This window comes from Hyaloscypha bicolor (assembly GCF_002865645.1).
Source record: "Hyaloscypha bicolor E unplaced genomic scaffold K444scaffold_56, whole genome shotgun sequence".
Classification (NCBI taxonomy): Eukaryota; Fungi; Ascomycota; class Leotiomycetes; order Helotiales; family Hyaloscyphaceae; genus Hyaloscypha; species Hyaloscypha bicolor.
In genome coordinates this window covers 2,480,291-2,495,930 of record NW_020194558.1, presented here as the reverse complement: position 1 = coordinate 2,495,930, position 15,640 = coordinate 2,480,291, and the positions used below count along the sequence as shown (strand labels likewise).

General features: G+C 48.6%; 4 protein-coding genes across 4 annotated transcripts; 3 read left to right on the top strand and 1 right to left on the bottom strand.

Moving 5' to 3' along the window:
- Positions 1–213: 213 nt before the first annotated feature.
- K444DRAFT_628665 (CybS-domain-containing protein) lies at positions 214–898 on the top strand (the record flags this gene model as incomplete). Its single annotated transcript, XM_024882943.1, has 3 exons — positions 214–424; positions 479–496; positions 546–898. The coding sequence occupies 3 exons, from the start codon at positions 214–216 to the stop codon at positions 896–898; spliced, it is 582 nt and encodes a 193-aa protein (XP_024738552.1).
- Positions 899–2,481: 1,583 nt separating this feature from the next.
- K444DRAFT_720033 (uncharacterized protein) lies at positions 2,482–4,339 on the top strand (the record flags this gene model as incomplete). The annotated part of the gene is made up of 3 exons (XM_024888473.1): positions 2,482–2,999; positions 3,152–3,230; positions 3,281–4,339. The coding sequence occupies 3 exons, from the start codon at positions 2,482–2,484 to the stop codon at positions 3,857–3,859; spliced, it is 1,176 nt and encodes a 391-aa protein (XP_024738551.1). The 3' UTR covers positions 3,860–4,339.
- Positions 4,340–5,790: 1,451 nt separating this feature from the next.
- Positions 5,791–7,575, top strand: K444DRAFT_526138 (putative P450 monooxygenase; the record flags this gene model as incomplete). Its single annotated transcript, XM_024874518.1, has 3 exons — positions 5,791–6,003; positions 6,057–6,901; positions 6,954–7,575. 3 exons carry the CDS (start codon positions 5,791–5,793, stop codon positions 7,573–7,575), a joined length of 1,680 nt encoding a protein of 559 aa, XP_024738550.1.
- Positions 7,576–7,825: 250 nt separating this feature from the next.
- On the bottom strand, positions 7,826–8,931 carry K444DRAFT_628662 (NAD(P)-binding protein; the record flags this gene model as incomplete). The annotated part of the gene is made up of 2 exons (XM_024882942.1): positions 7,826–7,828; positions 7,882–8,931. The coding sequence occupies 2 exons, from the start codon at positions 8,929–8,931 to the stop codon at positions 7,826–7,828; spliced, it is 1,053 nt and encodes a 350-aa protein (XP_024738549.1).
- Positions 8,932–15,640: the final 6,709 nt, after the last annotated feature.

Below are 15,640 nucleotides of genomic sequence, written 5' to 3'. Positions count from 1 at the left end.
AATGCCGGGATTTGAAGTTGTTCATCAGATTTGCGAAGCTCTTTTCGCCAGCCAATCAGAGCAGTTCCGATGGTTTTGGGTAAGCGCGAGTCTTGCCGAGGGAGTTGTTCCGGGAGTGTGTACGACATTCGAAATCAGAACATCAACACCTCTTATCCATTGTGCCTCGGCGGATCGCAGGATTTGAAGATGGCTTCAATTGTTCGACCAGCAATGCTTCGCCAGACCTGTTTCGCAGCTACTTCGAAGCGGACCTTCTCGACAAAGCTCTCCTCGAGCTTCCCCACCAACACCAAGCCCGCAGCATCCGTTCTATTGAGACCAGTTGTACGGAATGCTCTTGTAAAGGACGCTCTGCCAGGCGCAGTTCGAGTTGCTGCTTTCCATGCCTGTGGGAGACGAGCAATCCTTCCTCCTCTTCCCCGTAAGCTGAAGCTCCAATCCCAACTACTATCTTGAGAGCTAACATCTGATGCAGAGGTGATTGACGGGACTGGTATATCCATCCGCCACTGAACTTCAGAACTTCACTGATGATTATATAGCAAACGACCCAGCACCCGTACCACCTGCGAACCCATCACATGGCTCGTACCACTGGACATTTGAGCGTCTTGTCTCTGCCGGCCTCATCCCTCTCACGATCGCCCCATTTGCCGCAGGATCATTGAATCCTACCATGGATGCTATTCTCTGTGCTACAATTCTCATCCATTCACATATCGGTTTCGAGTCTATCGTCATCGACTACATCCCCACGAAGCGATTGCCGAAGACAAGGATGTTATTCTGGTGGGGATTGAGATTGGCTACAGTTACAGTTGGTGTTGGATTGTATGAATTTGAGACCAACGATGTTGGTGTTACAGAAGCCATTAAGAGGATTTGGCATGCATAGGTGATAGGATCAAGATTGTACTTCTTGTGGTGAGGCTGCAATGGGAGGACTGGGCTGGTTGGTACATTGAGCAGTGAGACAATCCTGCAATAAAATTCTCTTGCTTCAATTAGCTTGCCGCTATTTTGATTGTGCCTTGAGAGGATCAAGTGGTCATCGTTTCGAGCCCTTTGTAATGTGCCTTTCCTGCAATCTAAGGTAAGGAAACCTCATGCTCATCAATCAGCATTTAAGGTTCCAGCACATGAAAGTCAGTATATTGAAGAAGCCCGCTGAAATCGAGATCCGTCTTTTCAGAGTTCAACACATTCACCAAGTCAAATGTAGCTTGCGAAATATCTCGCCTACTTCAATTTCAAATCTCTTCCACCCTTCCTCTCCCTAGTTGACCGAACACAACTTCGACCTTTTTTCCAACGCCCGCACCATGGACTACAATAAGAAGAAAGTGTACGAGCTCAAGGCGGAATGTGCGAATCGCAGATTGAGCGTCGCCGGTAACAAGTTCGGCCTCGTCCGTCGCCTCGTCGATGATGACAAGCAAAACCACCAACGCAATGTTCAGACCTTGATTGGAGCAATGACCTAGACGGCGTGAAACAGCGATAGCACATCGAAGAAGAATACGGCTTGAAGCGATGGGCTCGTATCACCATGAGCGATGCTGAGTTTAATTTCCACACGAAGCAACTCGAAATAACCTGTGGGGAGAAAAGTCGGGAGCAATGGCTCTTGTTTCTGAGAGGAAGTAAGCTCTCATTATTGTGAACAATATAGTTAAGAAGTTCCTATAGAGTCAGGTGGAGGGTCAGGATATGGAGGTGGACAATGTCTCGAGTCAACTAGCACATTGAACTCCATTCAAAGTTGATAACACCCGACTAGCAGTTCTTACTTAAGGGCAGTACTTCACGTAAACGCTGGATTTCTCCCGATGCAACGTCCAAGGCTTTCAAGAAGGCAAGGTGCGATTTTTTCGAGGTTGAGGGAGATTCCTACACAGTTGAATTGCTTTTGTTGATGTGGTCATCGAAATCAGACTAGTCAAGTGGAAGAAGCATGGAGGACAAATAGACTTCGGTGGTTGAGAGAACTGCTTCTCCCAGAATGGATCTCGTTATACACGGTGATGTCGAGACATTGGAAGATAGACAACCAAGGCTATATTTATGGCAATCGCAATCGAAGCGTTGTGAAATTCGTCTACTTCCCTTGCAACACTTCGAAAATAGTAACCCTTCTTTAAGCCCAGGGGGATTTCACTACATTTAAATCTAATATTCTATGACTTTTACTTAAAAGTAACCTATCCATTTAGATTCAAACAAAGGTTCGAGTCTCAAATTTTGAAGTGGTAGCGAACAACTAAACGATACCCCGAAGGTGATGGAATCGGGGTCGATGCGTTGTCCTCAATGAAGTTCAAACATTCCATTTCATTGTTCAGTGCGTCGGGGTCAAGTCAAAACAGATTCACCTTTCAAAATAAATTTACATGTTCCATCCCTCGTCGAATAATAGCCTCGTCTCGATCTCCCTTGACCACAACTCCACCAACCAAAGTATTACGCCGCAACGGAACAATGGATACCCAGTGGAGCGATCTCACTGTCTCGGCATTAAAGAAGAAATGTGCTGAGCGTGGTCTTCCTAAGTCAGGCGTGAAAGTCGATTTGCTCAATCGCCTTCGAGAGCATGATGAGAAGTTCCGCCGCTCTACAGCACCAGAACCACCTGGCCGCCATTATGATCATTACCATCCCCAGTATGACCATGGCGAGCGCTCGTCGCAGGATGTCCCACATATGGCCAGTACTATGGGTCATCCATCCGAAGAAACTGTTCGACGCGATCAAGGACGTTCAACTGGCGATAGAGCCATCACCGCCAGCCCGACCGAGGGGGAGCTTGAGCAGATTCTTCGAGACAATTACTTGACTTTTGAGAATGATCCCAAAGGACAAGTTCGCAAATCTACCACACTCGCTGAGTATAGTCTGAATTTCGAGGAAGCCAAGAAGAAGCGGGATGCAACGATCACAAAAGCAGAGACCAAGTTCAAGAATGACATGAGAAAGCTGGAGAAGGACAAACAGGAGAAGTAAGCACAACCCAAGGTCCCTCCTTTCCCCATATTGTGAGATACTTCTACTTCATCACATGTATTCTCGCGACATCCTGAGAGAGTTCCTATTGTTGAGCTTGCTCCCAGGACACTTTGAGATAGGAAATGCTGACTCGAGGATTTTCTAGGCTGGACCAACTGCACCGTGAAATTACACCCAAGCTGGAGAAGCGGAGAAACTGGGGCCATGCATTCAGACAACTGGAGGTAAATATTACTTAGCTAGATCCAAATTTGCTTTGCTAAATGGATATTAGATGTTGAGAGCTGCAAGAGGCGTCGGTCCCCCAAGCCCTCATGATTTCGCCACTCAAAATAAAGGATTTACTGCGACGTCTCCTCCCCTACCGTCTCGTCCCCACCCAGATTCTGACCAGATGTCAATTGCTTCATCCCCGACTGCGGCTCGGCCTCCTCTCTCGTTTACTCTTAAGCGTAAGGCTTCCGATACCACACTCCCATCAAGCTCTACAGGTGCTCCATCTCTTAGGTTGCACGACAGTGAAGACCCCTTCATTGATGGCCCCAGAGGTCCTCGTGCGGATATGATGATCGAGTCTGAGCCGATCCGAGGGCAGCTGGCCGATAGCGCTTTTATTTTCATCCCCTTGTCCAACAATCCGTTCCGATACGGCAATCTCCATCATATGAAGACCATGATAGAGAACGCTTACTTTTCTCCGAAGTATATCCGCGCCGACCAGACCGGATACTTCATTATATTTGAGAGTTCTACACAAGGAGACAACCATGCTGCGTTGTGCTTTGAGCGCTTCCAAGGAAAGGAGTTCAGGGGCATTTCGATGAAGATGGAACTGAATAGGAGAAGACGTTAATGTTCTTGGCGACCTGGAACATTTGGACGTACCTCTTGGATTTGATGTTGTTCTCAACTCTTGGGGAACATTGATGGACTTGATGCTGGAGACTCTGGAACATTTCGATTTTCTGGGTATTGCAACGTTGCTTTTGTTACTTGATACTCTGAGATATCTCGACTGCCTTCGACTTGATTGGTGTCCCGAATATCCTGGGACATTGAGAAATTGGAGCTCCATTGTAGCTCTGCTTCCCGTAGAATGAAGCTGATCCTACCCAAGTCCCTCAAGCCCCTAGTCCCATGCCTCGGCTTTGAGACCCCCAAAACGTATTCTGGGACAATGCCTCCGTAAGTCCTGCCATAGATTTGAATAGCCTAGCCTTCAGGCATTTCTTCCCTTACTATTCCGCCTCCTAGACAGCTCGATAGCCGCCCTTTCCCATTCTCCCCTGTCCACGGGAACATCCCTCCAAATAGCCACTCCTTCCATAGCACTTAACACGTCTTTGAACGTCTCAAGCAACCATTTCGCCAAATCTAGTCCATTCCTTCCCAGATAATCAAGCGGGTCGGCGAAGTAGCGGATGCGATCCAAAACGTTCTTGGGCGTACTAGTCTTGAATATACTCGAGCTGAAAGGACGCTCGAGGATAAACGCATCTCGAGCCAATTCAACGTAAATTAGTTTCTTGGAACTAAAAGGGTGTGATAATGGAAGGGAGTTCGAAGCAAGCTGCGTATTCTCTTGGCACCCTCAGGGAGGTCTTTCCGATATGGCGCTGGACTTGAAGCCCATATGAGCTCGTGGTGCTTTAATCCAACACTGCAAGAGTCAACGCAAGCTTGGAGAATTATAGGTACCCGTGTTTTGTGTACGTAGACGTGCCCATGATGTGGATCTGGCTTGTGTTTGCATTGGTAGGAGACTACTATCGTATCGGCACAGATGAGTATGGCTCTTGGGACAGGAATGTTGTGTTCCCATATGATGAGTCGAATCTCTGCTGGGAGCTCCTTGAATCGTAGAAAGCATGAAGCCTGCGTTGAATTTGATTGTTCCGTGTTTCAGACAAAACCACCTAAAACTGTCAGCGACTGAATCAAATTGTAGGGTTCTTTTCCTATCACCAATATATTCCACCTCCTTAATTTGACAGGTTCTCTCAAGGCACTCGAGGCTATGATAGAAGAGGTTATAGAGAGGTTCAGTTTCTCTACCGCCTTTCAAAGCCGGAACTTCTGGGTTGTCAGGAAGATTACAGTACATTGGAGTATGCAAGAAACACCTAATAGTGAGAAAAGGCTGGCAACATTCCGCATCTGCGTGTTTGACAGTGAGCCAAGACATATCAAGGCTGGGATCTCATAGTTGAACCATAGTCACGTGACCCTGGACTTCCCCTTTCCTGGGAATTAGGGAGCACTGAGTACACCTTTCAGAATGTTCCACCTCCATCACCAGCCATCAAAATATGGCAAACCAATAATTAATAAAAAGGCATGAACTCCTGCTAATAAATCTGCCGTGCACGCTGAGCGATCTGATCACCTGCTCTCAGCAGCATTGTTCAGGAAGCACTCAATACAATGGAAACTATAACCCCACAGTCCGAACCCCGCGATCCGAACAGTCCATGCCAACCAGATCTCTGACCTACAGTACAAAAGTCGCATCGCGATTCCCAACGCGGCCTAGCTTCGCAAGGAATTGCCGTCGAGGAAGGGTTTCAAGGAAGCCCTGACAAGGATGAAACGGAACGCGAGAACACGATACGATGAGCCAGGCGTCAAAGAGACCACACAACCCAGCTCACTCTTTTAAATCATGCGTATGCCCCAGTGACCCCGAGGCTCTCTGGTTGCGAGGTTTTATTGTTCTTTTATTAAATCTACGAGAGAGCTGCAATCATGTCGGAACTCTTGTCGCCTCCCATGTTTCGCTTCGACATGACGGTGCCGATTCCGTTGAGATTGGTCTTGACGTCGGCATCGCTTTGCTTGTTCAACGTGATACTCTTTCCTGATTTTTTCTTGCAAGAGGCAAGGCTTACTAAATCCTTCCTTATAATTACCGCTCTTGTGTTTGTCTTGTGGGGGGTCTGGGAAGCTTTCATATACCCAAGATGGGGGAGCCCATTGAGGGACATTCCAGCAGTAACGGTAAGGAGTCTTCCACAGCCAGCTACACCATCGTATTGACTCAAAGCAACTAGTCGGGTGTCATTCCCCTTATCGGATACCCAACTATAACATTTAGGAGACCGGGGGGAGACACTTTCATCAAATTCATGAACGAGATACCGAATGATGGCCTCATCATAGTTCCTGGCCTCATGAACAGCCAGGACATTCTATTATCACACCCATCGACACTCGCCGAGGTTCTAGTCCACAAAAACTACGATTTTGAGAAGCCCTCTGAAATCCGCAACATAATCCGGAACGTGCTTGGTGATGGCTTGATCGTCGCTGAGGGAGACAATCATAAGTTCCAACGAAAGCACCTAATTCCAGCGTTCAGCTTCGGTCACATCCGAGACCTAGTCCCGGTCTTCTGGTCTAAGGCCGGTGATCTGGTTGGTCGACTATCAGCAGAACTGTATGAGAATCCCTCGCCTACAGATGAAAGCTTCAGCCATCGGCCAAAGCATATTGAAGGAGTGTTGGACATCAGTCAATGGTCAAACAAAGTAACGATGGACATTATTGGCGTTGCGGGTCTTGGTCGACAATTCAACTCGCTATATAGCGCTGAAGATGAGCTGATCGACAACTACCAAGAAATCCTTGAGCCGAGCTATGAGAAGGGCCTTTACTTCGCAGCGGCGACGCTGCTTCCTCGAAGTGTGCTTGCTGCGCTCCCATGGAAACTCAACCAAAGATTGGACGAAAATACTGCCTCGCTGAGAAGGATATGTCGGCAGCTTCTTCGAGATAAGACAGACCTAGCAAAAACGTCGAAGGAGCAGCCGCTTGATATCCTCTCTCTCTTGATCAAATCAAATAACTTTTCCGATGAGATGCTCGTGGACGAAATTTTGACGTTTCTAGCAGCCGGGTAAACAGTTCTCCAATGCTCCCCAAATTGCAAATCTGATTGAGATATCCAGTCACGAAACAACCTCCGCAGCCTTGACATGGGGATTGCACCTCCTCGCCAAACACCCTGATGTCCAAACTCGCCTCCGAGACGAAATTCGAAGTAACCTCCCCTCTCCTTCAACCACTTCCAACTCAAATATCGATATTGCCGCCGTGCTCGAGTCCCTCCCCTACCTCACCGCAGTGTGCCACGAAATCCTCCGTCTCTACCCAACCGTCCCCATCACCATGCGCGTTGCCATCCGAGAAACCGCAATCCTCACCCAACAAATCCCTAAAGGCACAAAATTCTACGTCTCGCCGTGGGCAATCAACCGCTCGCCTCTTCTATGGGGAGACCAAGCAGCAGAGTTCGTGCCTGAGCGCTGGATCGACCCCAGCACCGGGAAGGCGAATAACACTGGTGGTGTGAGGAGCAACTATAGCAATCTGACATTTCTGCATGGCCCTAGGAGTTGCATTGGAGAGAAATTTGCTAGGAGCGAGTTGAGGGTATTGATAGCTGTGCTTGTGGGCACGTTCGAAATGGAGATGGCGGACAAGGATGAGGTGCCTATTGCTGGTGGTGCGATTACGGCAAAGCCAATAAATGGGATGCGGCTGAGGTTGAAAGGGGTGGATGGGTGGTGATACCATTGTACAGGCTGTGACTTATTTTGCATTGCATGGCGTACTTGTCTATGATATCTCACACTTCTCCATCAGTGACTGGGCTGTGAGATATGTTTTGATATCGGTAATAAGCTTATGATATCCTCACTTTACGAATCAGAGCGAGACAGTGAGGCAACTGAAATTTTGTAAATTGGCCGTTCATTCATCAGATGAAGTGAAGTCTAATAACTGGTATAACAACGCAATAGCTTCCCACCTAGAAAACTTACTATCGAGCTTGTTAGCACAGGAAAGAAGACATTTCAAACGGGCTACACTTACTTCCGAATCTGCAATCTTCAAGACAGCCTTGCCAAAGTTCTTGCCTTGAAGCATACCCACAAAACCCTCAGGAGCATTGTCAATACCTTCAGTAACGCTCATCTTCTCCTTGAACGTGCCCTCGTGAAGCCACTTTGCAATATTCTCATCACGAGCCTTCCTGTACTTCGGGCCCATATTCTCGTCCCCAACGATAAATCCCCGGATCGTTAACCTCTTCGCTATAATTTGCATAAGGTTCTTGATCCCATGTCTCTCCGTCTCCGGCGTGCTGTATTCTGAAACCATTCCACAAGCAACAATCCTGCCGAATGTGTTCAGGCGATCCAGGGCCGCCTCCAGCTGCTCTCCACCCACATTTTCGTAGTAGATATCGATTCCGTTTGGTGCGAGGCGCTTCAGAGCATCAATTGGCTTCTCCTTCTTGTAGTTGAATCCTCCATCGAAGTTCAAGTCCTTCATGATATAGTCAAGCTTTTCATCTGAACCAACAGAGCCAATGACTTTCAGTCCGTCATGTTTTGCCAATTGTCCAACCAATGCTCCCACAGCACCGGAAGCAGCAGAGATGAAGATCGTCTCGCCCTTTTTCGGTTGCCCAATATCATAGTATGACGAGTATGCAGTTAGGCCAGGCATGCCCAAAGCTCCCAAAAATGCCTTCAAATCGAGGTTGTACGGATTCTCAATCTTCCTCAATAAATCTGCCGTCTCCTTCGTCAACACCGAATATTCTTCAAATCGCAAAGCGCCCACAACGATGTCTCCGGCATTGAGCTTCGGATTCGAGGATTTGATGATCTTGGCAATGACTGCATTTCCGATGGGTTCGCCGATTGTGTAGGGAGGAGAGTAGGACTTCTTTTCTGGGCTTCGCATCTTGCCGCGCTGATAGGGGTCAAAGGAGGCATAGAGGTTCTTAGTCGTCACGCCGCCTTCGGGGGGAGATTGCTCGAGGTCAAATTCGCTGGCTTCGACGACGAGGTCTTTGCCCGGGATAGGTTGTCCATTGGGGACGGACTTGAAGATAACCGCTTTGTTCTGCACCATGATTGCGGGAGGCCAATTGATTTGCTGAGAGCTCAATCGAGTATTGCTGGAAGAGGTGAGTAGCTAGATTGTTAGTGGACGCATCGAGCAACATATAGGTTTGGAGAATACGGCGAGGCCATTGCCTATGACGATAGTGGAGACACGACGACATCCCACTATTTCCTTTCCTTCTTGATGACCAATACTTGCCTAACGCCGCCTCCTATGCGACTTATGTCCGAAAAAGCGTGCGTGCTGCAGCGGCCGACAGATATAAACGGGGTTAATTGGTCTTCTTTCGTGTGGACGGCCGTCCGTCTGCAGCAAGACTGGAAGAGCTGAGTTGCGATGATGCGTGCCGAGGCAAAGAAAATTCTGCCGTTCGTCTCGGGCCGTGCTCTTCTTGAGGAAAAACACATCCGAAAACCCATCGGGGTGGAGAAAGGGGCCTTCTCATCAATGGTTGATTGGAAAGGCTTTTGAAATTAATGGAGAAAAGAGAGATGTGACAAATTGTCACGAGTCAGTGACGGAAAGGAAGGGAGGAATGTTCCGAGAATTGACCACTTCTGCGATGAAATTTGAATCCAGCATGGCGCGAGTTCTGACGAGCTTCAAGATTGAGATTTCTGCTTCTTGCTTTTTGTTTGAAGACGTGGATATTTGACACGCTAAATGGCCTCGGCTAGTTCCCTGGAAGCCTGATAGTCGCCAGAGCAATTGAGGTCGAGGTTGTGGTGATGTTCTTGTTCAGAAGAAAGCGAGCGCTCTTCCCTTGGACGACTTCATCTGCAAAAGCTGTCTTTTAAGTTTCCCTTCAGTGCTGCACACTACCGGCAGGTGTACCTCAGCAAACATGCTCAGTCAATTCTCGACATCGATGGCCGAGGAGGACTTCGAGAAGGACCTAGTGTGGTTCGGGGCGAGCCAAGAAGTTTGAAGGTAAAGTACTCTAAGGAAGAACATCCGAAGAGATCTGGTGGATTCTTTTCTTATTGCTTAGTCATTGTTCCAATCACTGAACTGTCACGTGGCCTAGTAAAGCTGGCCCTTGCTGCTCCTCTTCTTACAGAGTCAACTACCCAGGAATTGAGTCCGCTGACTCTATTGATTCTGGGATAAGTGGTGCTGATATCATCTCATGTTCTAGGGGGATTTCAACCCTGGATCCTTCTATCGATACGAAACGTTGCAGGCGTAGAAGTCCGAAGAGTTTCTCAAGCCAAACTGGATGGCTGGCTGGCGTTATGACTTATACCTCGAGTTGGAGCAGAATTGTCTTTCAAGTGCAGTGCTGTTTGAATAAACAAAAGGGGTGAACACATTAATTGCGTTTCTGTTTCGAGTACGGTCAAGGTTATGGATTCTTGCATGCCGTTGTTCTGCACCCTCGTTCCGATGATGTGCGTCTTTGGACTTTGTCACCTATGCCATGCACGAGCTCCACGGGAACTCAGTGCGCCAGGTCGGAGTTCAGGGTAGATTTGCATTGATTTGTTTGTGCTTGAGCCCGATTCGAGCCCTTCTGTCCCTCACTCTCAAGTGACGCAAAAGAGCAATTCCCGCACAACCTTGTGCCATTTGTCGAAGTCTCTCCGAATATCCTTCCGCATGTGCTGGGGGAACTCCGGAGAGTCACAGTCATGCGAGTGCATGAGCGTTGAAGCAGAGAAAGGCCGCAGCAGTTACGGATGGATCTCTCCCTCCCCGATTATCTTTGGGGTGGTGTTTCAGCGTCATCGATTTCTTCTGCTGATCGACGAACAGGAATACAGAAGTACAAAAATGATGCATTGAAGATCATTAAAGAATTTGTTGATGCTGTGTGGAACTGTAGATCAAGCATGTCGAGAGCTACTTTCCCCAAAGCAGATACCGCCACAGGTTCCCAGAATCACAAGGTTGCCGTACTGCATAGGCGAAGTTCTGTTATGCAAGCCCGGCTGTTGCACTGATACAGAGTATGGATTAACCGCAGCGTCCTCGAGGCTTGAGGAGGGAGACTTTACGAAGGACTCGAAATCAGATTTGATGGCGAGGACGTTCAAGTATGCGAGTTAAACGGTGGAGGCGGTGTCAAAGTTTTGGGTTGTCCCCTTCCAGACCTAAAGTATTTGGGGATTCTCCCTGCAAGCCGCCAATATTTCCTGTTAGTGCTCGGACATCCCCACTGTTTCCCCAGCCATGGCTGATTGCAAGCATAGTACGGGAAGGTCGGAGAATCGACCGCTTTCATGCCAAGCAAAATCCTTCACTTGGCTTCAGATGTTTGATTGAAAAGATGTTCTTTAGATATTTTGGAATCATCTTAAGGCTGCAAAGGCGAGGGCGCTCGTAAGAACTTAAGAAGTGCTTATTGTCCTTGGCGCTAACGCACCTGAACCGGGATAGAGTTACATTCTAGTCATCTCGAATATCAAATACTGCTTCCATTTTGGGGTTTTTGGAACGCCGACAGCTCGTATTGTGGGGTCGTTCAGAACTTCGCTCTTGCAGCGATGCGGTAAAGTGGGGAGGTGAGGCGCTCACAAGCCTGGAAGTAGCTTGATTATCTCTCGTCCTAAGATTCTAATCCAAATCACCGTACTATGTCCCGGGAGTCGGTTAAGCCCGAGATTGAACCTCATTCGGTGTACATCAATCAGAAGTCACTGCTGGGTCGGAGGCTCGGCTATCCAAGACAACTTGACACACAATTTGGCAGAATAAATGTCAAAATGAAGGGCCGCGGAACAACTGGCCGACCTACCTATCAAGTCACGATCACGTATTTATATTTTCAGGTTTCTAACACGTCAAATTGCGTCAATCTCGTGATTGCTGGAGTTGGCGGGGCTCAGCTTGTTGCTGAGTAAGATTTCAGGCTATCAATCTCACTACAGATTCCTTCGCGAAGTGACGTTGGAAGCTGGAACACAGCATTGGGGAAGGAATGAACTGCAACCTTATGGCGATCAGCTGAGATGTACCTGGCGGTGCACTGATGAGACGGGTCGTATTCGGAGTTCCGATGCTATGTAAGCTTCACCCTTCACGCACCAGAGGCTGGTGAGCGAACTTCACCTCATCGACTCTCGCCCCCCACCGGTTTGCACTCCCGTGATCATGACTCGGGTTCCACCGAGAGCTTGCGCGATCAGCTCGGGGTACATCTGGGAGCTTCAAGCACGAAATGGTCCAGATTCTGGGATCTTCGTGATGGTGGCTGTCCCAAGTGGAGGGAGGCGTCTTCATGCCAGGTTGGTGAAGCTGAAAGCTGCCAATTACTGCGCACCCCTTCAGCCAAGATTTCAGCCCTTTTCTTATCAAGGTCCAGATGCGGGCAAGTTTCATAGGGCGAAAATTGGGACTTCGTCCCCCTTTCGGCTGTGAGCTGCTTGTTGTTGGCCAATTCGACTCAGGCTGGCCAGTGGATCAACGTGGTGTGTCTTGGGGGCAAAATCGGACAACTCCAGACGAGACAATTCTCCAGCTCAACTTTGCTTCTTCCTCAGTTCCATCTGTTCCTGAATCTCCGGAGAGAGGTAAAATTCTCATTTCGGGGGAATCTGGAGACGTTCCAATTAGGATGTGATCCTCACATGGGGCGCCCAGATGCGTAACTGTTGATCCGGTTTAAAAGTACATCTCGGCCCCAACGAGGCGGTCCTGTTCCTCAGCTCTTCAACCCCGCCCCAAAAGCGGGAACGTGGACTTGAGGGCGTGGGCGATGAACCCCTGGAACCTTTTGTGGCTTGCTGCGGGTGGGTTGGATGGGTGCTTTTGGTCAGCCGGAAAGGAGTTTGGCGAGTTCGCACCCTTTTCGATCAGTCGATTGGGTCCCAGATCCCAAACCCCTTCAGAAACCAGAGTCCTGCAATGTCAACACCTCCGAACCAGTCCTCGTACACCATCAAGAATTTTCTGCTTGCTGTCTGAGGTTCTGGACCTGAAGCGTGATCTCTGAAGTCTCTGCAGGCGAGATAGATATACAGCCGGCTTTCTCTTGCATTGGATGCGGCCGGTTCTCTCCAAACTTTTAGCAATATGTCACCTGTGTCTGCCTAGAGGGCAAAATATCAACTCTTATACACACTATTGCGTCTCTTAGCTTTATTTTTGTTCCATCATCGGTCGTCGTCTATATTCATTGGATCGACAGAGACACTTAGCTGGTCAGTATCCCAACCGGCGGTTCCAGGGAAAACGCTATAGCCTGTTGCCTCACTTCAAGCGACCACTCATCCGACCATAAGTAGAAGCCCACCGAAGCGGGTATTCTTTCTCCAGCAATCACCATCCCCTCGCTCATAATGAAGTGCCTCAATCCTTTCTCCTCCGAGAATGAATACCGCCAACCACCTTCTCGCAAGCACCACCGCAAATCCACCTCTATCTCCTCTATGGGCTCTCGATTATCGGGAATCTTCAAAGGCCCGCCAGAGAGACAGTCGAAGTCGCAGGACAGGGAGGAGCAGCCGACAGCATACAGACATGTGCCAACACACGCGTCGTCATCATTCATGCAAACAACAACCACCACTGGAATGGTCGAGCGCGATCCGGTCCTTATGTTCGAAGAGCCGTTGAGAAACCACCCTCGTTTTGACGATGATGCAACGCTCTATCATCAGTCGAGGCAGTGATGGTTTAGAAGAGGGGAACGGGCTTTCCATCGGGACGACTGGGAGATGAGGGCTACGGAGGTTCTACCGAATGTTACACAACAAACACTCTATACTTCAGGGAGAGCATTTGATAGTGGATTGAAAGACAGTGATGGCTTAGAGTGTGACGACTCATGAGATATGATGATAGAAGCATTTGATACCCCGACATTCTCATCGATCTGGTAGACCCATTCGTTTGGTTGACATTCGATATCTCGAGGCTCAACGCTTTAAAATGGCATTTATACCGTTTAGTAAGGCTATGTACAATTCATCATGGGGCCACTTTGGGAGGAGTTCGGCTTGGGGATTCAGGGCACTCGGCTTCTACGACGGGCCTCACTAGAAGCCGTTATGTTCAAAATTAGACAAGAGATGTGAATAGATGGAGTTTCTCATTTGCTGCAGTTAACTCCGCTTCGAAAGCTACACCTCTATCTCTGAGTTTCCTTCTGGTGATGTTCTCTAGCTCCGCAAGAAATATGGACATTTCCCTCGATCTTCGCCTAACACTGTGACAGACATCGATGAAAAGTGACAGCACATCATGGTTACTGCTAGTTTTGAGAGACTTCCACTCCAACTTTTGATTGGTGGCATCTCATAGATCTCTTACGTCGTGTTTCACCTGCAAATGCACATTGAAAAAGTGGTTCACCTGAACGCACGCTTGAATGTCTTATTCTCGTCTAAGAAACTGCCTTCGATTATAAACGCGATGGGTAGAACATCACCGGGCTCAGCGGCCTTGCCGCAGCCTCAAGTGCGCCAGACTACCATCCGGCCCCGTCGTGGGAAGTCGAAGATATCATTTGTAAACAGCAGAGTTATCACGTGACTCAAAACCTGTTCTCACTCAAATATACATTTTCTAATAAGAAACTGCTACTGCTAACAGGGAAAGACTTGGGAAACATATGCTAGTGTATACGATAGGATGCCTGCAGGACAACACTGAAATAAGCTAGAAGATAAAGTCACGTGAAATATTCAGGGGGAGAATAAGGTTATTTTTGGCGAAGCCAGCGGCTTTCGTCTGAACAACGTCACTTCAACTCATTCCAGCATGGCCCAACGAGCACCACGGAGCGAAGCACTGATACCATCGGTCCTCGAGCTGACAATCCTGAGGGATTCGGTCAATCTCCTCCCAAAGTGCTCCTCCGAAAACCGACTTCTGCATTGCAGAGGACTCGACGACAGTTCGGTCTCGTACGGGAAGTTGCTTTCTTATGCAGCACCTCATGACACAGAATCTGCACTGCTGAATTCCCGCAAGATCTATATGATTGCATTTGGAGCAGACCATGTCCCTGCGAACCGTAGGGTGTTTTACGCGTTGTTCAGGAGCTGGAACTCATGCCTCCTGCGGCATTCGTGCGCCTTGTATAAAGCACCCAAACGGTTTCTTCCAACTTCATGTCTTTTTCTGGAGCGAGCGTGCTCTCCAATGGGTTGGCTGCAGGTAGCCGTTGGGAACAATTTCGTTACTATCGCGCTTTCATGAGCATCCTGCATGTATCGGCCCGGACATTGTGTTCCCCTGAGCGACCACATGGAGGAAGCGAGACGATAGAGGTGGTCAGAGCTGCAGCTCCCCTGCGTTCGACAGAACTTCTTGGCCCTCTTGGGGCTCTATCCAATATTCTGATGGGGTGGATTATCGGGTGGAGTGATAGCTCACCTTTCTGGCCATCTGTTGCAGTGCCAGTCTCGTCTTAAAGAGTACCATGCAGGGCCTTCTTCAGCACTGCCGGACCGAGCTGTACCCAGCATTGACCAATCCCACGTAATGCTTAGAATGGCGTACAAACTTTCTCCTGGTGGCTTGATCACCATCTAGTCTAGATGTTCGTTCGCTGTGGAGGATATACGATTACGGCACCATCCTTAGGCCCTAAGTAAGTTTCCGCGATGCACTCCTGTCAAGCACGCGAATGGAGAAACCGACGGGTTTCCAACTGTTTTCGGCTGCATTCCCGGATTGCTCAGATCTGTGCTACCACATATCAAGTGAAGTGGGCCTGCGTCTTAAGCTTCCAGCACTCCATATCTCTCATCGCCCTCAGTCACCTCCA